The sequence below is a fragment of the Tenrec ecaudatus genome, chromosome 4 (assembly GCF_050624435.1).
Source record: "Tenrec ecaudatus isolate mTenEca1 chromosome 4, mTenEca1.hap1, whole genome shotgun sequence".
Lineage (NCBI taxonomy): Eukaryota > Metazoa > Chordata > Mammalia > Afrosoricida > Tenrecidae > Tenrec > Tenrec ecaudatus.
In genome coordinates, this window is record NC_134533.1 from 178069028 (window position 1) to 178092962 (window position 23935).

At 50.2% G+C, this 23935-nt stretch overlaps 1 protein-coding gene across 1 annotated transcript in view; it reads right to left on the bottom strand.

Moving 5' to 3' along the window:
- The window catches only part of GPD1L (glycerol-3-phosphate dehydrogenase 1 like), a 53377-nt gene that overhangs the window by 12431 nt on the left and 17011 nt on the right, over positions 1–23935 (bottom strand). The window contains exons 2-5 of the mRNA XM_075547105.1: positions 20668–20845; positions 15004–15144; positions 12215–12353; positions 2129–2241 (exon numbers count right to left, since the gene is read on the bottom strand). Coding sequence (XP_075403220.1) covers positions 2129–2241; positions 12215–12353; positions 15004–15144; positions 20668–20845 — 571 coding nt within the window. The remainder of the gene's footprint in view (positions 1–2128; positions 2242–12214; positions 12354–15003; positions 15145–20667; positions 20846–23935) is intronic.

Here is a 23935-nt window from a genome sequence, read left to right on the forward strand (position 1 = left end):
TTTCTCCCTGCAGAGCGGCTGGTGGGTTCCACCGATGCCACACCTTTCTCCCTGCAGAGCGGCTGGTGGGTTCCACCGAGCAATCTTTCGATTAGCAGTTGAACGCTTAGCCTCTGAAGGCAATTCCAACTCATCACTCACGCCATCTGGCTGATGCGGACACACAGCGAGCCTATAGGTCAGGGCCAAACTGCCTCTGCGGGTTTCTGAGACCTGAAATCTTTACCAGAGGAGATAAACCTTTTGTTTCCCCACAGAGTGGCTGATGGCTTCAAACTGCTGACCTCATGGGTAAGCAGGACAATGTGGAACCCACTACGCCACCAGGTCCTCTTCCGGCCTACAGCAACCCTAAGACAGAGCAGAACTATAGGGTTTCCTGAACTGTAGAATATCCTCACCTAATTCGCAATGAAAGAGTCCTTCCTTAAAAACGTAAGAAGAAGATACCACTGGGGTTCCAAGGCTGTAACCTGGGTGGTAGCAGCCTGCCATGCCCTTCGCCCACAGAGTGGCTGGGAGGTGGGTTTGCACTGTGACCTTTCAGCTGGCCTCCCAGGGCACCAGCCACCGTGCCTCCAGGGCTCCCATGCCCACACTGGTGGCAGGCATCATGCACCCCCTATCGGCTTCCGGCTCGCAGGGCTGGACAGTCATCTAAGTCACACACAAGTTCAGCAGGAATGCCTGTCGCAGGCGCCTCTTTGGAGCCGGGCATCCAGAATCTTGCTTCCTACCCAGCCACCTCTGTTCTAGGCCGTGTTTCACAGCATGCCCTTCGACCCCTCCAAAATACCCTGTCACTTAAAAACAGCTTTGGAAAAGCCCAGCCCAGTGATGAGCAATCAGGCGTTCCTGGTGCCTCCTGCTGTTGAACGGTCATTAGTTTAATGAAGTACTATTAAAAACACATAAAAAACTCAACCAACAAAAATAAACAAAACAGCCACAGCAGCCAGCAGCTTAAATGTATAACGGGGCTTGCACGCAACGTGAAGGGCGTCCCACACACAGTTAAGGATACGGGCGTGCTTTGGCTGGGAGCCAGGCCTTTAATCGGCTTTACGTTTTACAATTCTCAGTGAATAGGGACAAGTGGCCACACATATGCCACCCGGTATTTCTTTCAGAGTATGGCTTTAAATGCTGACTAGGGAAAAACATAAATAAATACATATATTCAGAAAAAGTGAGAGAGCTCCCTTGGACTTTGGTCTCTCTGAGTATTGACTGCCTAAAATGTCCAGCTTCCTTCTGAGGTGCCCAGATCCTTGAAAAGCGATGCCCCCCGGCCCCCAAAAGAGGACACACAGAGTAAGCGAACAAGTTGTTCACACTGTTAGTTCCAACTCACAGCCACCCTGCAGGGCAGAGGAGAACTGTTCTCTAGGGTTGGCAGGGCTGTAAATCCTTACAGGAGCAGGAAAACTCTTCTTTTTCCCAGGGAGAAGCTGGTGTGTTTGAACCACTGACCTTACGGTCCGCAGCCCAATGTCTAACCCAGAGGACCACCTAAGGGGCTCCGATTTCAAGGAAGAACCGTCGGGCTGTGTCCAGTGAGTGAGCAGCCCGGGTGCAGACACACCTTCCTTTCACCCTCAGGAGGCGCGGGCCTACAGTTACTCTTTCTCTAACTGATCTTGATCCCTCATCGGCAAAGATACAACTGTTCAGAGAGAAACCTTGCTTGGCAGCAAGCAGGTTCACCCCCGTCTTTAAAAAGAACAGCTAACTAAACCAGGAGAGCGGCCTCATTCGGAAAACAAGCCCTGTTTCCTGCTCCAGATAAGAGGAGAAATATATGAATGAGGAACACAATGCTTGCTCTTAGGCAAAAGCCTGCAATCAAGGTACTCCAAACGCTTTCCACCTGTCAAGGCTGACAAATCCCCAAAGGACAAAACCCCAGGATCGGCTGAGCTTTACAGATGACAGCACACTAGAGCCACCCAGGAAAGGCTGGGGCACAACAGCAAGTGACAGACAGGGCTCCGATTCACCATTCTTCCCAGCAATGAGCACACAGGACACAGAGCCATTCTTCAGGGTCAAAGACCAGCGGGGGAGTCGGGGGGGGGGGGGGGGCACAGCTCCTTTCCTGCGGGAGAAGTAACAGGGCAGGCCTTACCTTAAGTGCTCCACAAAGTTCAACCGTGTCTGCATCATCAACCACCGTAATCCGGAAATTTGGAGTCTGCAGAAGTTCTTTGAAGAGGAGACCATTCTCCATTACTTTGCTGCCTGTTTTAGATTCGGAGAAAACAAAAATTAAGTCACAGTCTCGTTTCTTAATTATAACGAATTTGGCTTAAGAGTCCCAGTGGTGCCACGGTGAGGGGCTCAGACGCTAACCAAAAGGGAGCTGGGTCCAATCCATCAGCTGCCCTGCGGAAGAAAAGATGTGGCAGTCTGCTTCCTTAAAAATTACCGCCTGGGGGGCAGTGCTGGCCTGTCCTATAGGGTAATCATAAGTTGACATCCACATTGACAGCCGTGGGCAAATACAGTTTTAAGGAATAAATTTTAAACTGTTGACTATAAACAATACATAGAAAAAAAAGGAAGAAAATATATCTGATAATTCTACCAGGAATGACATTAATAATTTGATGTACATCTTTAAATTATAGCACTATTAATAAAATTTCATAATGCCTTTCTCAAATCTGAAAACATACTGTAGATATGATCTTACAACTTGCTTTCCCCAAATTTTATGGCACGAATAATTTTGAGCCGCTGATGATTTTGAGCTGCCGACCTTGCTGCTGGCATACCAGAGTGCACTGGTTCCACCACCAGGCTCTGGTATGGCAGTTAGGGCCTGGCAACCCCCCAGGAAGTGACCTAGCACAGTGTAATGGACTTCACGCTGATCTGCTGTGTAAGGCTGGAGTGGAGTGCAACTGACCTGAGGCTGTGGCCTATTCCTAGATAAGTAGGTGCCAGGCTGGGGTCCACATCTGGCTCATCAGCTCTGGGCCATTAGACTTGAGCTAATGGATCTGACAGATCGCCTGCTGATCCTGGGAGCCACGGGCAGATAGCAGGCTCATCTGCCCGGCTGGCCTTGGAGTCAACCATCTCTGCATACACTAGCCATGGTCTCCTGCTTCCTGGTTCATCAGTCCTGGCAAAGACGTGAGTCAGGAAAATCCTCCAGTTTAACTTTGGACCCACAGACCTGAACAGGACTAGATTTACATGCTTCTACACGTGTGTCAGCTACTTTCTGGATGTGTGTATGTGTGTGTGTATGTGTTGTGTTGTGGTGTGTGTGTGTGGTTTTGCTTCTCTAGAGAATCCAGCTCACCATGTACACTCTTCTCTGGATTCCCAGTTCCACTCCACCATCTTTCCTGCACCTCCCTGCCTCTGACTCTCGTTTTTGGGCAAGTGTTACCCTCTTGGTCGCAAAGAACTGGTTGTTCTGAGATGCATACTCCTCACGAGCATGGCCGTTCACTTTATAGGCCTGACTGTCTGGCTGAAAGATGCGCTGGAACCGGATTCAGTTCCAGGCTTCAAGGATGTCTAAGGGCCAGAGTCTGAAGGGTGTCCCCAGTCTCGGTCAGACCAGCGAGCCTGGCCACGTTCACGATCTGCAATACTGCTTCCTCATTTAGTCTCTCTCTCTGCCAGGGCCTGACCAGAGCCAGACACACATGTTTGCGAACACTACTTCCTGTCACTGGGGCAGCACTGGGGATGTGACAACTGCTGGTAGTTTTCACACTTGATGTTTGTGTCCCAGGGCTTGGGAAATGGGCTGGAAAACAACGCCTGATGTAGAACATGCTCTGGTTAGTGGGTGCGAGGTGAGGCTAACCAAAGCCACCTGAACAATTGGCAGTCAACTTCCTGCCAAGTCAACAAAGAGCTCCGCACACGGAAAGCTGGCGCTGAGAGGAGCGCGCTTGGGCTCCGCCTGCCGGTAGGTCTGAGACCAGGCGTTCTTGAGCTTGTCTGCACTTCTTTCAACACAGCAAAGCCCAGGCCAACGACACGGCCAGCTTGGGCCCAGCAGCATTGGCAGCTTTGGAAGTTTCCCAGGTGGCTCCAATGGACAGACATGTTTGACTGATGTAGATTCCTCTGGGAAGGAGCCCGGGTGGTCTAAGTCGTTGTGGACCACAAGGTCAGCAGTTGGATACCACCAGCAGCGCCCAGGGCGACAGAATTGGCTTTCTACTGCTGCCCGCAGTCACAGTCAGGGAAACTCACGGGGCAGCTCTACCCTGTGTTCCAGTCGGCAGTGCGTTGGGTTTGAGGCTCAGTACAGGGAGTCCCAGAGCAGTGCAGATGGCTAGGTAAGCACTGAACTGCTAGCTGAAAGAGGAGCCGTTCAAACCCACCCAGAGGCGTCTCAGAAAACAGGCCTGGTGATCCACTTCTGAAAGGCTGGATGGGGGGTGGCAGTGGGGGGGCACCAACTGTAGTCTAGTCAATTCCAGCCCACGGCAACCTTTCAGGGTCAACAGAATGGCCCCGGGTTTCCAAGGCTGTCGCCTTTACAGAAGCAGCTCCCTCGGCTTCCTCCAGAGGAGTGAACTACTGAACTGCTTTGACCACAGTCTCATGGGTCTCCTTCCCACAAGCATGAACAACAACAAAGCCCAACCCCGCTGCCATCCAGTTGCTTCCAACTCACAGTGACCTTCGACAGGGTTTCTGAGCCTGTAAATCTTTACAGCAGCAGGCAGCCTCGTCTCCGTGGGAAACGAACACTGAGGGAAATAAGACGAGGAATCTACTCCCTAACTTACACCAGAGGGACTCTGGAAAGCTGAACTCCACGGTAGGAAAGCCTCCACATCGGTAACAGAGAGGTAAAGTCCAAATACATGATCCTGCTTTAAATATCATCCCCACAGATTCTCCCCTCACAGCTATGCAGCCTTAAAGTGAGCACATGGTTGCTTTCATCTCCCTAGAGAAGCACCATGGCACCCAGCCCCGCTCATACCTTCCCCAATGCAGGTATTAGGTTTCTTCACCTGTGAGCTCAGGGACTTTACTGTATTACTGCTCACATTGTGATGTATGTGACTACTGAACATGCATGTCTATGGCTACCTATAAATGTCCCAAGATAGTCACAGGTTCCCCCTCTCTCCTCTCAGTTCCACGTGTCTGACTCCTTTATTTTATTCTCTCTCCTATCTTTCCTATCCTCTATGACTTTACTGTAATCTTCATATGTTATTGCTGTACAATTGTGCCTACTGGCCTTTGGGTTGTTGGAGGCTGGTTTCCTCTGACACGGCTTTCTCCCACAGAGTGGTTGGTGGGTTTGAACTGCTAACCTTGTGGTTATCAGCCCAGTGGTTAGAAGCATCCTAAAGAGCAAGTCTCCAGGTCTGTGCCTTCGCTTCCTTGTGAGTAAAGATAGCACAGCACTCTCAGGGCAGTTGTGAGGTTCAGTAAACAGACACCTACGTGAGAACAGTGTGTTCGTCCTAATAGGCGCATGGGTACCTTAGATTCGGCATCCCAAACACGACAACAGCTGACATCTGCATGCTGGTGTCTGTAATTTGCCCTATTTTACAGACGGGGAAACAGAGGCCCAGAGAACTTTCCCAACTTGTCTGGGGGTCACACAGCTAATAAGACAGAGAGTCTAGAATTTAAGTCAAATTCTCTGGTTCCAAAGCCCATGTTTGAAACCCCGTGCTGGGCTGCCTCTTGGGCGTGGGAGCAGAGGTGATAAGCAGCAAGCAAGGAAGAATCACAGCTACAGTGATCTACTCCCACAGACCAGAGACCGCTGTTCAGTAGCTCTTCCCAGAAAGGGAGCAAAGTCCCAACAACCCAGGCCAGGGGGGCATGTGTCGGGAGTATGCTCGCGAACAAGCCTGGCCAGGAGGCAAGTATTGCTGAAGGCAGGGGACTGGTCTGGGAGGCACCGGACTCTGCTCTGTATTTTACATCTTCTATAATAAAACATTTTTTAAAAGTGTGTACATAAAACTTTAAAAGCTTATTTCCCATTCCACAAGCGTGTCTGAGATCCACCTACTGGCCGACTTCTGCTTTTTCAGAATGGAACTGGATTGGCTTGCCTGCTGAGAAAGCCAACTTCTTCCTCCATTCTCACTGGCAGCAAGGCGATAGACACTGACTCACAGCGAGCGAGCCTACATGGCAGGGGAGAACTGCACCTGTGAGTTTTTGACTCTTTACAGGAATGTCTCGCTCTGGTTGGCTAGCGGTCTTGAACTGCTGACCTTGCAGTTAGCGGCCCAAGATGTAGCCACTACTCCGCCAGGGCTCCGGAATCCTGGGAGGAGGAAACAAGTTTCCGTTTCTAGGTCAGCAATGAGAGCAAAGGGGGCTCTTACCACCAGGGGGCGCCTAGTTTTCGATGACAGAGAGGATTGTTACCAGATGCAGAAAGTCAGGCCATTTAACATCTTCCTTCCCAGGAGTCGTTTGACTTGACTCGACCATCCTTAAAAGTGAGCTGGTCATCAGGAAAGGAGATGTACACAGCCCCAACGCAGTGATCAAATCCAGGAACTGCTCATGTTGATCGTGGGGCTCTCTCATATGCATCAATCACTCCAAGGCTGGCTGACAGCAACTCTGACGCCCCGGCCCAGCAGCCCACACTGCAGTGGATAGTTAATACGGCTCACTTCCTTGGCCTTCTGTTCTCTTTCACAACAGTGGTTTCAGAACATAGCCTTTACCTCGGAGGTGTCTGCCTCGTGCGGTGCCAATTCTGGCCACAGCCTGCGACTCCAACCAAACCACCTTTGTGCTGCTGCTGGATCTGAGCGAGACGGTGGGAGAAGACCGGGTTCTGATTCTGCGGTGAGTGGCGGAGCCAGGCAAGCAGTAGGTGGGGTCTCGCTGACAGCCAGAGGTGAGGCCGGGATGCAGCGCGTACTTCGGACCCTGCATGCATCTTGCCTTTCTTTGTCTGACCTCCGGTTGTTGGGACTTGCGTTGCAGCCTGTCACCTGACCTGTTTTCACAAGCTTCCACCACTGCCTTGAAGACGAGCATTCTCCAGGCAGACAGCTGAATGTCAGGCCCCGCAACTACACGCACATTTCCCTTGGGTGGGTGGCCCGTGCAGACCCCTGGGATGTGCACTATGGGGAGACGGTGGCGGCTGATGTCAGAGGCAACAGAGAGGGAGAGCAGTTTGGAAAAACAGGTCATTTGGGAAATACTTAACCTCCACCTCCATGAGACGAGTGCTAATTTTCCTAGAAGAAATGGCTTTCTTTTTTCCCAGTCTGATGTTTTGTCATGACTAAACTCAGGCGATGTAAGGCTATTTCAATATATATTGCCTTCGTGTTTTATAGCATTCTGGTGGCGCAGAGTTCTAAATGCCTGGCTGGTAGTCCAAAGGTTGGTTTGAACCCACCAACCCTGCGGAAGAAATCGGTGGTGATCTGCTTCCATAAAGATTAAAGCCTTGGAAGCCTTTTGGCGGACAGTTCTACCTTCCTTATAACAGCGGTTCTCAAGCAAGGGGTCAGGCCCCTTTGAGGGTCATCTGATTCATAACAGCAGCAAAATTACAGTTATGAAGTAGCAACGGAAATAGTCTTATGGTTGGGGGAGGGGGGTAACCACAACATGAGGAACACTGTATTAAAGGGTCCTGGCATTAGGAAGGTTGAAAACCTCTGTCTTATAAGGTCACTGTGAGGCAATGTGCTTTGGGGCTTTTGCGTTCTATCTTTTATTGTTTTATTTGATTCATTTCACCAGTGCCAATCTCAGTCCATCTGGGGTCCCTCCCACGTGCCCTTGCTGCCTGCCTTCTGGACAATCATCCTCCCCTGTGCCCCTGCTGAACCCCACCCACTCAAAGGGCCACAGCTGGTTGCAAGGAGTGGACTCCTGACTATTGTTGAGCTCATTGGAGTCTCTCTAGAAGTCCACACTGGCGCCAGCCTCCCCCAGTTTGCTAATGCTGGCCCTGGCCTTTGTGGGCAGGTCAAACTGGAGTTGTCCATGCTGGGTCCCTGTGCTGTAAGCAGGTGTCCCTATTCTGGGGATGTGGGGTAGTCATGACACTGAAAAGTTGGCTGTTTCTCCGAAAGGCTTCCTTCGACTGGGTGACCAATGACGGTGTATGTTGCAGGTCCTCCTGAGAGAAGCCCACTGTTTATCTCCTATGTTACGAATGTGGGGGCAGTGCGAGTGACAACGGAGAGGAGGCTGGCAAGTCTCCCCGCACCCCTTTGGGCCCTGAGGCTCCCCTCACTGAGGCCTCTTCCAAGAGCACATGGGAGGGATACTCTATATCCTCGGGGCATACCCTCTGGCCATTCCCCCTCCCAGAAAAGCCACCAACCCAAATCCATCAAGCACTGGACAGTCAGGGGACAGTGGAGGGCCTGTTAGGACGATAGGGAGTAGAGAGGACTGTGGCCAACCGGACAGCACATGCCCCATCTACCGGGGGCAGCTATTCCTCGGCCATAGACTTCTGCTGCCCCATAAAAGCTAACCATTCCGTTCTTTAAACGATGCCACAAACCTGCACCTATGCATGGGCGACATACTGGAGTTTCAAATCTTGGGATCCAATTCTAGTTTCTTAAACACACTACGAAGGTCTCTTCCACTCACCTTAAAAAACATGGCTGTGGGGGCCAAGTGCAGGCCAGCGGTGACCCCTTGCTTTATTTACCCCACAGGATAACGGCTGTACTAGTCTTGGCCACCTCAGTCCAAACTATCGGCTAATCTGTATTAAGGAGAGGGGATCTGGGAAGGGGGAGGGGGCTCCTTTTCTCAGCACTGTTTATAAAATTAGCATCCTATAACAAAAGACTTTTGATTCAATGCAGAATAACTACACCAATGATGTGCTCTTTGGGGGTGGGGGTGAGCTCCGCGGGGAGGTGGCGATCACCATGGGAACGCGATGGGGACAGGTGTCCGGAGTCTTCACAAGACCTCTCAGTCACTGAGTATTCTGGTTCCCAGGCCCGGGGCGGCCCTGGGCTTTGCAGAGAAAAGTTCAACAATGGCTACAAGCGCGTGGAAAAGGGACCCACCGTGCTTACGGCGACCGTCAGCCACAAGCGCTTGCAAAGGATGGCGTGCCATGTGCACTCCACCCCAGCGAGCCACTCTAGCAAACAAGGGCGTCCTACCCCACGCACTGATTACATGTCCCCAGATAACTTCTCCTGGAAGACAAGTGCCAGGTGACCCCTGCACTCCTCCATTCCCTGCGCCTTGTGCTCCCCAATCCCCATCGGGCAAACACTGTCTCCTCCTGCCAAATCTTCCTCTCTCAGAGGCTGCCGCAACAAGCAGAAGCTGAGACCCACAGAGAAGACAAGGAGCAATAGAAACCCCGGGTAAACAGAAGAGGGCCCAGGCTGTAGCATGTGTACATTTGTTTGCCTTTACAGACCAAAAAAGCCTCATGCACACAGGTGAGCTATTCCGAAACAGCTGGGGTTCAGACCGGTGAGAACTCCTTGCCAAAGTCTACAGGAACACAAACAGGGCGGGAAGGAAGTTTCAGACGGACTGAGGGACCCGTCATTTCCAACCAGAGGGGAGAGATGGGTTAGTAGTGGAGGCCTAACTTGTTCATAATCTTAACGGAGCAGTAAATTACAAAACCATCTCGCAGCCTATATCAAGCCTGCAGATGGTAAAGGATTAAGTGTAAAAGAAACGTGTATGTACACTGTTAGGTTGCCATGAAGTGTCTTCTGACTCACATACAAGTGCGCTCCTTACAACTTTCAGACTGTGTGACCTTTCAAAATCAGATTGCCAGGCATTTCTTCCAAGGTGCCTCAGAGTGGGTTTGGACCAGTAGCCTTTCAGCTAGTAGTTGTGTGTTCAAGCACTTGCACCACCTAGGGATTCTCATTCTCTCTCTCTCTCTCTCTTACACCTATTGTGATTGTTAGCTTTTGCATCAACTTGGCTGGGTCATGGTCCTCAGTAGTTCGGACCTAACATGCAATGGAAACTCCAGGTGGCCCAGTGTAGCAAGCAGTGGTGGGGAGATTAGGGTGCAGAAGAACTTCTTATCCAGTTCGCAGCCTGCTATCTCCTCAGAGACGGGGCTGTTTTGTCTTCACAGAAGCCTGGGAGCACTCACCCCTCACCTTGCTAGCGCAGACTCTGCCTCTCTCACATGGACCCCAAACCCAACTGCCCGCCATACTGCCTGCTGACAGTGGGAGCCGTCAGAGCTTAACATCTGACCTGCCAGTCCTCCTTCCTGCTTTATTCCATGTCCTACTCCTGCTTCATCCTGTTTCCTGGTTCGCCTTCCTGTTTGCCTAGCCCCAGCAGCGAGGCCTATCGGGAAAAGCCGCTGCTTAACACCTGACACATGGACTCCAACCAGACTGAACTTAATCACATCTACTGTGTGAGCCGTTCTCTTATATAAACTTCACACACTCCCTCACCCCACCCCACCCCACCCCCCATCACTGCTTCTCTAGGGAACCTAGCCTAACACACATTTTACCCCCAGCCCCTGGAAGGATAATGAAGAAACTGCCTTGGGGGGAAAAACCCGGGTGGAAAAATACAATCTGAATTCTAATACACACCTTGTCACACAAGTTGACCTTTTTCCCTATGTCTCTACCACTTTTGCAGACACTGTTGTTTCCTTCTTCGTACGATTGGCAATTCCTCTCCTCTCAAAAATATGTTCTTTCTCAAAGTCAAAGCAATTCCATAACCAAAGAACCCAGTCCCACACAGAGTCTTAAAAGTGTCCAAATCTGAGATGCAGGGTGATCCATGAACTACCAGATCTCTGTGAACATACAGATGGGGAGACTTTGAATCTTGTTCTGTATGAGTGAATGAAGCCAGGTGGGGTGAATTACTACAAACAAGTTGCATGCATGCATATCCTGTTAGCACTGGCAGAAAAAAACCCAAAACCAACTCAAAACAAGATAACAAAAATTAAAATAATGCAAAGATGGTTCTTTTTATTCCACTTTCCTAAATATGATATGTTGTCTATGTGATTAAGAATAAAGGTTTATTAAATTTCCAGTTCAACTTGTAAATCTGTTTTTGTTGTGCATAAATACATACTAATACTTGATCTAAAACAAACAAACAAAAAAGAATAAAGGTTTCACAAGCAAACTCGCCCTAATGTGTGGGTACAGGTGAGAATCAGGAGCAACATTTTCCTGTGTGTCTGTCACTTTCAGAGAGCCTCTCCTGCCCCAGCGCTTTCATGTGAAATCCGAGATGGAAAGAAATGACCTTAAATGACATACGTGTTTGGCAAGGGTGGAGGCGAGTTCTACAGTGGTCAAACATACTTCTCTTGTGCAATTGTATGCCTCTTCCAACGTCCTTTTGTACACAAAGGCTGGGGAGCCCCGTCAAAGCCCTTTTGAGAAGCCGGGGCCAGTTGGCATAGCTCTCTGGGGTCGTGATGAATGGAAACGCCCGCGGCTGTGGGTCCTTTGCTGCTTTGTAATGTGGGAGCAGCACTGTTCACCCATAATGTGAGCACAGGGCCTTTTATCCCCCCAAACAGGAGACCTGGGCTCGTGCCTGGTTCCAGTTCACCTTAGCCAGGTGACTCTGGGCAGGCCCTTTATTCTCTGAGCTGTGCTTTTTTCCCACCTCTATAGGTGGGAACCATTCCCGCCAATTGCAGATCTCTTTGGAATCTGGTGAGGATCTGTAAGGGAAAGCTGGCTTTGGAGGCCAGTAGTACCTACCTTGGCTGAAACCTGCCGCTCCCTGGCATAAGCAGCCTCGACTTTCCGTTTATTCTCCATGGCTCCTAACTGGGCAGATCCAAATGCTCTTGCTGGCTTTAGACTAGTGGTTCTCAACCTACCTACTGCCGCGACCCTTTCATATAGTTCCTCATCTTGTGGTGACCCCCCCAACCAGAAAATTATTTTTGTTGCTACTTCATAACTATAATTTTGCTACTGTTATAATCGGGCGACCCCTGAGAAAGGGTCATTCGACCCCAAAAGGGTTCGCGACCCACAGGTTGAGAACCGCTGCTTTAGACTCATTCTTGTTGTTGAAACACTTTAGTTCCATAGGACGGGCTCCTTTATATATATCCCCCACCCTATTGAAAATCCTAAGGAGCATTCACGTTCAGTGGGGCTGGAAAGAGTCTGCTATGGAAATTGCCAGAAATGGAAAACATATGAGATAAACCACCCACACCTCCCACTTTGGGCGGGAGCCTGGGAGCACTTACCGATGGTGGTCTCACAGAACTTCTCCGCGGCCACCTCGTTGGCGATGTTGGCGCCCATGAGCACGCTGATGTCAATGCCCATCTTCTCGCGAATGATGTCGGAAATGAGTTTCAGCCCCTCGGGGCCTTCGTCTATCCCCTAAAGAGATGCCAAGAAGTTAGAGGGGAAGCATGTCAGCAAATGAGAGGCTGGAGATAGTTCTACTTCAAAACGCGTCTCCGATGACAAGCTGAAAGCACCTCTTCCCAGAATCAACGCATGTAGCGCGCACGTGGCATGCTTATAGCATGCTCAGAATAAACGCATGTATCACACACATGGCATCCTTATAGCATGCTCAGAATAAACGCATGTAGCGCGCACGTGGCATGCTTATAGCATGCTCAGAATAAACGCATGTAGCACGCACGTGGCATGCTTATAGCATGCTCAGAATAAACACATGTAGCACGCACATGGCATCCTTATAGCATGCTCAGAATAAACACATGTAGCACGCAAGTGGCATGCTTATAGCATGCTCACAAAACAGACATCCATGTCCACTACAAGCCCTCTCTGTGGGAACTAGATGATTAACACTACTGAAGGCCCCAGAGTGTGCACCCCCACCTCCCTCAGGTTCCTTCTCCTCCTCCCCCACCGGGGGGAACTATTCCAAATCTGTCTCCATCACTCCTTCCTCGGCCAGTCTCTCAAACGTGAAGGAACTTCAAAAGGCTGTGGAAAAGCCCATTACCTTTCAATGCCCATGTTCCTCCAACCTTTTGAAGCCCCTAATCTTATGTCACTGTCCCTCATCAGGTTGCTGTGTGTGTGTGCTGAGCACCTGTGAATGGCATGAGAGTGTGGGTGTGGTGTGCTCTTGGGCTACATCATACATTTGGAGACACCCATCTGGCTGCGTGTAGTTTCCGTGTGTTCCTTGCACACTGCTGTGTAGTAGTCCACTGTGCCGCTCGTCCATCCGTCCCCTGTGGGAGCACTGGAGCGGAGAGTCTCTAGGGTCTCCTTCATCTTCTCCCATCGCAGCCCTTCCCCCCGCAGTCTGGTGGCACTTACAGAAGGCTCTTCAGCAGAATGTGTTCAAAGGCATAAAACCAAACACACAGAATCACCCAGAGAGCCAATGAGATGGAAACAGTTACCAAAATATTTTTTAAAGGATAATGTGTAATAAAAGAACATATGCACTATTTCATTAGGGTCTTAAAGATGTCACGTTGGGTATAATACTACCAGTTTCCAATAGAGAGAAGTGTAAATGACACTCTGAGACACCTGTAATTGCTCTAAAGTGGCACCCAACTAATTATTAAAACCAATCATTGGTAACCTATATTCATAATAAAGGAAATGCCCATTCCAGTTAGAGGTTAAAATGACCCCCCCCCCCCAATTTATGTTCTTGGCAGAAGGTTCACGAACTTCCCGTTAAAACCTGGGTTCTGGCTATCAAAAGATATAGCATCTGGACTCTTAAAGGCTTGAAGTTAAATAAGCAGCCATCTAGCAAGGAAGTAAATAAAAGCCCACATAGAAGAAGCACACCAGCCTGTGCGATCATGAGGTGTTGATGGGATCAGGTATCAGGTATCAAAAGATCCAAAACAAACAATTATATCAATGTGAATGAGGGGAGTTGGAGTGGAGCCCCAAAGCTCACCTACAGACAATTGGACATCCCCCCACAGAAGGGTTACAAGGAAGGGACAGTTCAACCAGGGTGCAGTTTAGCACCGATGAAACACGTAACATTCCTCTAGTTGCTGAATGCTTCCTCCCCACCACTACCATGCCCCAGTTCTACCTTACAAATCCAGCTAGACCAGAGAACACACATTAGTACAGATAAGAGCTCTCAACACATGGAATTCAGGACAGATTAGCCCCTCAGGAACAGTAGTGGGTGTAGCTATATCATGAGAGTAGTGGGCCGGGGAAGGGGGAAATCCATCACAAGGTTGGCTATACAGCCCACTCCCAGGGAGATGAATAACAGAGATGTGGGTGAAGGGAGACAACGGACAGTGTAAGACATGAAATAACGACAATAATATATAATTGAACAAGGATTCATGAGGGTGGGAAGGTGGGAGAGTGATTCATGAGGGTAGCTGAGGGAGGGAAAAACAGAGAAATTGATAGCAAGGGCTCAAGTAGAGAGAAAATGTTTTGGAAATGAAAACATAAGCACAAGTGTACATAATACAATTAAAGGATGGGCTGCCATAGATTTGTAAGAGCTCCCCAGTAAAATGATTGATAAGTCCAGCAAGCCACCCCAGGCTTTGGGTGCACACTTGGGGGTGACAGGGGGGGGGATTGCTGTGTCTTAAACGTAAGGGTGGTGAAGGCGGTGCAGGAAGGACCGCACGGTACTTCATTCTGTTGTACACAGAGCCACTGCGAGCCAGAACCCATTCGACCAAAAGCGTGCACACGTGTGGCTTCTCCAGGAGTGATTTCCAGACCTGAGACGGAGGCTGCTGACTGGAGGTGCTTCCTGACCAGGACGCTCAGCAGGAGGTGCCTACCCTCTCATTCCTGCAGCTGCTCAGCTGCATCAAGAGAAAGCGCTCCCTCCTAAATCTGGGCTGAACTGGCCTCAGAGCAGATAGGCTTCTGATCACCTTACAAGCATCGAAGAGAGCAAAAAACAGGCAAAACCGCCCAAACCCATGCTACAGCTCCCCCTTCAGCTCCACACCACGGTCAGAGGAAAGTGAAGGAAATGGGAGTGAGTGTTGGGGGCGTGGTTCCTCCCCCGAGTCTGCCCAGGAGTTACCTTGATGAGGGTGATTCCCAGCGCCTTCTTGGGCACCCTGCCGGTGATCTCATCGCAGATCCTGTGAATGAACTGGTGAGGGATGACAAACACCAGCAGGTCTGCATCCTGCACGGCCTCGTTGAGATTTGGGACAGCAACCTGCACCCAAGAGAAGAGTCGAGGATTTACTTTTAGATCACACCCACCACGAACCAAACAAAAGACTCCGAGTCCACTGCCGTCACGGAGATTCTGACGCTCAGCCCACCCGCATGCTGGAGAGTGGACCTGGGCTCTGTGCGGGTTTCAAGGCTGTCATCCCACAGAAGCAAATCGCCAGGCCTTAACCCAGAGCACTGCCAGGGGGATTCGAACCACCAACCTCTAGGCTAGTAGTTGAACACAAACCACTTGTGCTACGCGGAGGCCTAATATCACGATATGTTTATCTATCATGGGGGCTGGGAGCCAACGGAGCCACCTGGGCAGGGGACTGGCCCTCTCCTGCCATCATTCTCATTTCTGAGAGTCAGAACAAACCTATGTGATCTGTTCGCTGTTGTTTCCCCTTAGTCCATTTCTCCCCGCAGAGGTGACCTTCCAAGGACAGTCTCCCCTTTGGGCTGGTGGCCAGCTGGCTTCAGCCAATGGGGGGCACAGCCAGGAGGTCAGAGGGGGGAGGAGAAGGCGGGCACGGTGGACCACTCCTGCCAAGGCTTGGCATTTTTCTACATACTCCTCTGCTTGGATTACACTTCTAAGCTCTCTCCTGGCTGGTTTGGTAACACTGTTCTGTCCTCTTTGCCCTTTCAGAGGTGGTAATAGCTTTCTGCAGCCGCTAATCTCTGCACATTTCTCCAGTCCCTGTCGATTGCAACAGACCCTGCATGTGTGTGTACACACACACACACACACACACACACGCACACACACACACAAACCAAACTCAGTCAATTCTGACTCCTGGTGACCCTATGTGTCTCAGAGTTAGAACTGGGCTCCAGACGATTTTCCCTGGCTGTATCCAATGGCGGTAGATCTCCAGGTCTGTCTTCTACGGCACCTCTACAAGATGGACTCAACCACCAACCTTTAGGATAAAAGCCGAGAGCAAAACTTTGGAACCCCCAAGGGCTTTCAATTCTGCCCATAGCTATACATACTGGCTATGATGGTTAGTGTCTGTGTCAACTAGACCTCCTGGGTGGGGGTGGAGCCTAACCTATCCCTCAGGTGGAAGTCTGATGACACCTCCTGAGAGGGTGTGGCCTTTTGTATAAGAGAGAAATCCTTATACTGAAGCAGAGCCGACTTCTCTTTGGCCATTCATTTACCTTCTGCTAGAGCTGGATCCTGCATCTGATTCCTTGATCTCAGGTCCTGTCAGCAGACTACCAACAGTGGATCCACTCAGCTAATTTTGGATTCACTGTACCTCTGCCTCCTGTGCCCTCCCTGCCTTGCCCCCCAGTTCCCACAGCTACAGGAGTCAGGAGACGCCTGGCTTGAACTGGACTAACTATCTAAGGTACAACTATTGGTATCTGCTTGCTTGTTTAAGCAAGAATGTAACCAGAACCACAGAGAACAAACTACAAGGTCTACACAAGCCAGGACCTCAACTATCCTGTGACTAGAACTAGATAGTGCCTGGCTACCAACAGTGACCAATCCTACCAGGACCACTAGTTAGAACGGAAAAGAACTTCAGATTTTAAAAACGCCCAAACTAACTGGACCACTGAGATCACAGGACCACTTGATTTAAACCTTGAACCAAAATGATCCTGAGACCACCCTTTAATCGAAAAACAGAGTGTCACACATGATAAAGGCTATGCCCCATTGGATCAGAGTTCTACTCTTTTTAAAACCTGCGTTAGTCCAAAAGGTGAGCATTTAATTCAATCCAAAGATGAGAAGCCAAGGGGGCAGGGAAACTAGAATATAGGAAATGGGACAACCAGAACACAATTAATCTACTGCCTAGCCGCTATTCTTCCTTCTAATCAAAAGTGTCCCTATGTTTCCTTTGCAAAGCTACCTTTGTCTCCATTGTAACCATGTGATTCAGGTACAGGTGACTTCTCCCCAGCTCTGGAAATGGTCCTTAAACTCATCCAGCCAATGAGCACACAGAATTGGAGCCAAGAAGAAACCAGGAGATGTTTGCTGGGGATGACAGTGTGGTCTGGAGCTGGTGCAACCAATCAACACATGTGACGGGGGGACCTAGATGTGACCAGAGACTGCCTATGGATGAAGCCAACCCAACAGGGGAAGCGGAGGAACCTATAAGGCCTTGTGGCTATATTTTAAGCCAAGTGCTCACCTGAAAACAGCCCTAAATGGATTTTTTCTCACGAACAAAAACACTACGTTAGCTTAACTGGTTTGAATGGCAATATAAAAAGCCATTCCCCAAAAAGATCAGGTCTAAAATGAGCACTTTATGCCCATGAAGGCAGGGCGGAACCTGCTCTCCTCTGCAGAGGGGGTTCTCCAGGCTGTTAATATAGAGTGAGTAGTCTCAGCTGACATGGATTTATAGGCATTCCCCAAGTCACCTGTGTTTATTCTCTGCGGCAGTTGGATTTTATGTCAACTTGAACCTGTGTGAGAGGGTAGGGGTGGAGTGCAACCAGTCCATCGGGTCCCAGCCTGATGATGCCTCCTTAGGGGTGTGGCCTTTCAATAAGAACAATAGTGAGACCTTCTCTCTCTCTCTCTATTTTGCTTTTTGCCTTCCTCCTCACTGGGACCCTGTGTCTGCCTCCAGAGGCTACCCTACGGGGCCCCAGTGTCCTGCAGAGCTGACAGCACCCTGCCATGTTTCCTCTGACCTTGGAAACACATGACTAGGCATCCAGTGGCCTGTGAGCTCCCTACATTCCGCTTCACCTTTCACTGGCTTGCAGCTGCATGCGTCTGACGAGGACTGCAGCAAGCATCAGGCCCGTGGACTTGGGTTGGACCGGGCTGGAATGCCTTCTTGATATGAAGTTCCTTCTTATACACAGGTGAGTGTCACTGGTTTTCTCCCTGGACAACGCAGCCTAACAGCCACCTCCAACAGGCAGTTTGTTTGGCTGCATTAGCCTCCCATGCTAGCCCACATGCCCTGTTGTGCCTAATGAGCAAAGTTCATGGTGCTAATTTGATCCATGCTTTCCCCAGGCAACTTAAGAAGCCCCATTCCTCATGTCCCCTTGGTCCTAGCCAGGGCCCCTACTCCCCTTCCTATACAGAACCTAGCAGCTTCAATTTTTAATCTTATTGTATCTCCTCTTTCCTACCCAACACAGACACACACACACACACATACACACACACATGTGTGCACACCTTCTTTTCAGTGCATCTCTGAAATGGAAGAGACCAAAGCAAAGGAGATAAGATGTATGTTCGACTCCTACATCTGCAACTGACCCTCGGTGTGACTTTGGCCAAGCGACGGCCAGTCTCCCTGGGTCTGGAATAGGGACACAAATGTCCCTTCCTACCTGGCTGCTTCACAGAGCTGCTGCAAAAGCATTAAGGGAAGTGGCAGAGCTTTCAAAACAACAAAGACCCAAATGAACACAAGCCACTATTCAGCAAACAAACCCACCTGCCGCCTCTAAATCCCTCCCTTTATAAAGTTGGCCCAGCCCCACTTTCTTTGTTTAAAAACCTTTCCCGAGAAACATGAACAGCATTCTCCAGGAAGCTGGCAGCTGCTGGGGCTTCCTCCTGCCCCTTCCAGTTCCCTCCTCCAGCGAATCAGAAAGCCTTGCCTTGCGTTTGGGAAGGAATGTGAAGGGTCTCCTAGAAGGTCTGACCTGGGCTCACAGGCATGCGTGCGGCATCCTCCCATTTTTCTTGGCAAAATACTTCGGATTTAACTCAAAAAAGCCATGTGTAATCTGAGCTCCATGTGTTCTGTGCACATGGTCCAATCACCGAGCATTCTCGGAGTTTCTCCATGATGATGAGGATATTGGGAGTCCTCCAGAGACCATTCCTCTTCTCCCATACTAGCAGAGCACGATCTCTAAGCAGACTTCCATCCTCCAGAATAAAACTGTTGGCTAAACCGCTAGCCAATCTTTCCCTCGGGGCAGGGTCAAGATGCTGCTTTGGACATGCAGACCCATTTCCCAGGTCTCTTGCCAAAATCTCTCTGAAGGTGTGTGCCTGTCAAGATCCTGATATATCACAAGGCTTGCCTTTCAAGGGCAGGCAGGGCAACTAATCAAATCAGAACACAGTGGACATGTTGTCAGGAGAGACCAGACTCTAGAGAAGGACAGCATGCTTGGTAAACTAGAAGGGCAGCAAAAAAGAGGGAGACCGTCCACAAGATGGACTGGTACAGTGGCTGCAACAACGGGCTCAAACATAACTATGAGGATCGGTGCGCAGCCTTTTGGCTAAGGTCAAGTGTAGAAGCGTAACAGAACTATGATAGCAAGGCAGTGCCGGACCTGGCCGCATGCACGGGGCAGAGTTTGGCACACGGCTGAGGCTATTTTGTTAGCAAAGGCGCTCTGTTGCTCAGGCTAAAGGAATCCGGAGGACACAATGGTCTGTGTGTAAACAGACTATTACGGAAAAAACACCACGGGATATTTATTCATCAGCTTCAATCGGGCAGGGGGCGGGTCTGCCCTTCTCATGTCTACATGCCTCCCTTGCCCCTCCCCCAGGTTCCTGGACCGGGGCCAGGTCAGAGCCTCTATTTCTCCCTCCAGACTTAATATACTTCTAAAGGGTCTTCTGACAGTTTCCAATTTTCTCATATCTCTGTGTATAATTTAGGCTGTGAGGAGGATTTTTTTTAATTAAAAGATCATTTTATTTATTGGGAGCTCTTACAACTCTTATTACAATCTGTATACATCAATTATATCAGGCATATTTGTACATATGTTGCCATCATTCTTTTCTAGACATTTACTTTCTATTGAGCCCTTGATATCAGCTCCTCTTTTCTCCCCCGTGGCCCCTTGTTAGATTATGAATTATTATTTCCATATCTCACACCGACCACTGTCTCCCTTCCCCCAGGGTGTCTGTTGTTAGTCCCCCTGGAGGGGTGTGTGTATTTATGTGTCAATCATTGTGCAATTGGTTCCCCCTTCCTCCCACCTTGTCTTCCCCGTCCCCCTACCCTTCTGGTATCGCCATTCTCATTCCTGCTCCTGGATTCCGGGTGTCCTGGGCAATTATCTCTTACCTGTACCAGTGTACGTGCTCTGGTCTACCCCGCAGTGAGAGGCAGCGCTGGGGTCATGATAGTCGTGGGGTGGGGTGGGGTGGGGTGGGAGGTGGGGGTGAGGAAGCCTCAAGGAACCAGGAGTTTCATGGAAAAGATTTTCCCCACACCCCAGTGCCGCAGCTGTCCCAGAGGGTTGATCAAAGGGGGGGGGGCACTTCAAGGGGACGTTGGGAGGCCACGGAGGCCTAGCAGCAGCAGCAGCAGCAGCAGCAGCAGCAGTCAAGGGCAAGGTTGCGAGTTCCAGCCTCCAAGTGGACATGGTTCTAAACACCAGGCCCATTTTTAGAGTCAGAAAAACCCAATCCAACCCAACCCACAACTCGTAACAGGGGAAAGAAATTGGAGGGGCCCCACCCCGCCAAGTCCCAAGCTCTGCCTTACGGGTGGCATCTCAGAAGATATGCCTCTCCCCCCAGTCTTACCACATTCTCGGGCAGTTTGTGTCCGGGGAGATATTTAACGTTCTCGTGGTCGTTATTGATGATGTCCGTCAGTTTCCTCCCATCAACCGTTTCTTCAAAGACCCACATCTTGACCGTAGAGGCAAACTTCTGGAGTTTCTTGACATTGTTGCCTATTATTTTTGCCACAGCTGAGCCCCTGCACAAGGAACCGAGAGAGAGAGAGAGAGAGAGAGAGAGAGAGAGAGAGAGAGAGAGAGAGAGAGAGAGAGAGAAACAGACAATTAAGCATACTTGAGTCAAAGAGAAAAAGCATTATAGAGTAACATGACAAAGACTCTTGTTCTCCCCTTCCCCCACCCCCACCCCCCAGACTATCATGATCCCAATTCTTTGCAGGTCTGGCTAGACCAGAGGATGGATACTGGCACAGACAGGAACTGGAAACACAGGGAACCCAGGCCTTTGAAATGAGCTATCACTTGGCTCTTACTAGACAACTTTCCTGTTGGGAAGAACAAACGGGAACCGGTGGTGGGGAGCACCCTGCACGCTCAAGCACTAGAGATCCACGATGGCTTCCAGCAACCATCTCAAGACGGTCTGGCCGGGTGGAGGGGGATGGTCCCGTGAGGAGAGGACGCACTGACACAGGGGAGCATATGGAGACAGGATCCTGGCCGCCTGGTCCTAGGCAGTCCCAGCGCCTCCCAGCTGGTGCACACGCCTTGTGTGCTCTGACAACCAGGAAAGGACAAACGGAGCAAACATCTCAAACTCAAGCTCACTGCCGGCGAGTCGATGTCAACACGCAGCAGCCCCACAGAGCTGAGCAGAACCACCCCTGCGGGTTTCGGAGACTGCAGTTCCTGCCGAGGAGAGGCTAGTGGTTTCGAACTGCAGACCTGGCGTAACCCACTGTGCCAACAGGGCTAGTCACTGTCCTTTCCCTCAGACAGAGAGAGGAGAGGCGACACAGTGGCTCTCACCTGAGCTGGGCACCAGAAGGTGGTGTTGCCCTGTCCCTGTGGTTCGGTGGTTCTCAACCTTCCTCATGCCACGACCCTTTCATACAGTTCCTCATGTGACCCGCCAACCACAAAATTACTTTTCATGGCTACTTCATAACTCTAATGTTGCTACTGTACTGAATTGGGTGACCCCTGTGAAAGGGCCGTTCCACTCTCAAAGGGGTCGAGATCCACAGTTTGAGAACGTGGGTTATAATGACACTGTGGGACAGAGCAGACCTGCCCCTCCAGGCTTCCCAGGCTGCAGGTCCCCAGGCCTTTCCTCCCAGAGCTGCCACGTGGGGCCAATCACTGACCTTTGGGGTCACAGCCAAGACTTACCCACTTGTGCCCCAGAAGTCCTCCGCATTAGAATTACTTGCAGGGATTTTTAAAAATCCTTAGTGCTGGGCTGCAGCCCACATCTCTTGGGTGGGGCCAGGCTGTGGGTTTTAAAGCTGTCCAGTTGCAGCCAGGTGCTGTCAGGCCGATTCTGGGTCCTGGTGACCCCATCCACGTCAGAGCAGAGTCGTGCTCCGTAGGGTTTTCAGTAGCTGTTTTTTTGTGTGTTTTTCCCCCCAAAGTAGACTGCTACTGAGCCCGCCTTCCAAGGAGATCCCTGGATGAACTTGACCACCCCCCTCAGTTGGCAGCCAAGCACATTAACCATTTAACACCTCCAGGTGACAGAGTTCCCTGGGTGATTCTGATGTGCAGCCCTGCTGAGTACAATCACGTGGGAATGTCCTCCTCCTTCAGCAACGAACAGTTATGGACATGGATGGGAGGGCTATGTGGCCTTATCTGTAAAATTCGTATTCTGTCCTTGCAGGAGGTTTATGAGCTAAACACCCATCTGTCCAATTCTCCTCCTGAAGCTTTGTAGAAAAGCAGCCTGAGGTCTCATCACCACCACTGTCTCCTTCATTCTAATCTTGGAAACAGCTGCTCACCTGCTCTCCCAGGCGCCCAGCCTGCCCTGGCATCGAACTAATGTACACAAGGTCAAAGAGAACAACTGTGATGCTGGCGGAGGAAGCCCGAAATGACGGGGGTCCTATGAGACGATGGGAACCCAAATCAGGCAAATAAAGGAGGAAAAGAAATCGGAGCCTAAAGACCTCTCTTGTCGACCTTACTGGAATGCCCGTGATGTGTGCTGGAAGGGAAATCCTAGTTCCATTATTCACTCAGATCAGGACCTTCCTTCTTCTGCCTCCTCCCCTCTTTCATCAGGCACTTATCTCAGTCATCACACATTTCTGCATACCTACTATGCAGCAAGGAGGAGCCCTGAGGGTGTCAGGGTTACACACTGGGTTGTGAACTACAAGGTTGGCTGTTCGAAACCACCAGCTACTCCATGGGAGAAAGACAGGACTTTTTACTCCCGTAAAGACATGCAGTCTCAGAAACTCACAGGGGCAGTTCTACCTTGTCCTACAGGGTTTCTATGAGTAGGCATCAACTTGGTGGCAGTGTGCTCGGTTTGGAGATTTTTTACTATGGAGCAAAGCAGCTCTGGTAGTGCAGTGGTTAAACCCTTGGCGGATAACCCAAAGGCTGGTGGTCAGAGCTCAGCCAGAAATAGCACCTGGGGAGAAAGGCCTCATTGCCATCCAGTTGGTTCTGACTCATGGCAACCCTGCAGACAGGAGAGAATGGCCCCAGTGGCTTTCTGGAACTCTTTACAGGAGCAGAAAGCCTCATCTTCCTTTGCTGGAGCAGCTGGTGGACTTGAACTGCTGACCTTGTGGTAACCCACTGCATGACACTAGGTGTGTTAGTCGAGGTGGACTAGAGAAACAAATTTATAGACACTCATATGTGTATAAGGAAGAACTTTATATACCAGAGCAATTGAGTAAACATCCCAGCCCAGTCCAGATCAAGTCCATAAGTCAGATATTAGCCCTTATGTCTGATACCAATGTATAAAGTCCTCTTCAGACTCATGGAACACATGCAATGACACCCATGAACCATAGTGAACAGCAGGTTCTAGCTGGGGAAAGGGTGGGGATGGCTGGGAAGGGGACCAAGGACAACCCTACTCCCACGGAGACATGGAGAGGCTTCCCAAATTAGCCCTGAGAAAAGCTGGTGCGGCACACATGTGCACAAATAAGACCTGAGTGATGGGGAGAAGGCAGATGAAGGAATCATAGCACAAAGGACAACAGACTTTTAAGAGATGTAAGTTCAGAACTCCAGGGAGCCTGAAATTTCCTAATCTCATCTGCTGGCTGCCTGGATGTGGGATACAGAAAGGCTTTCCC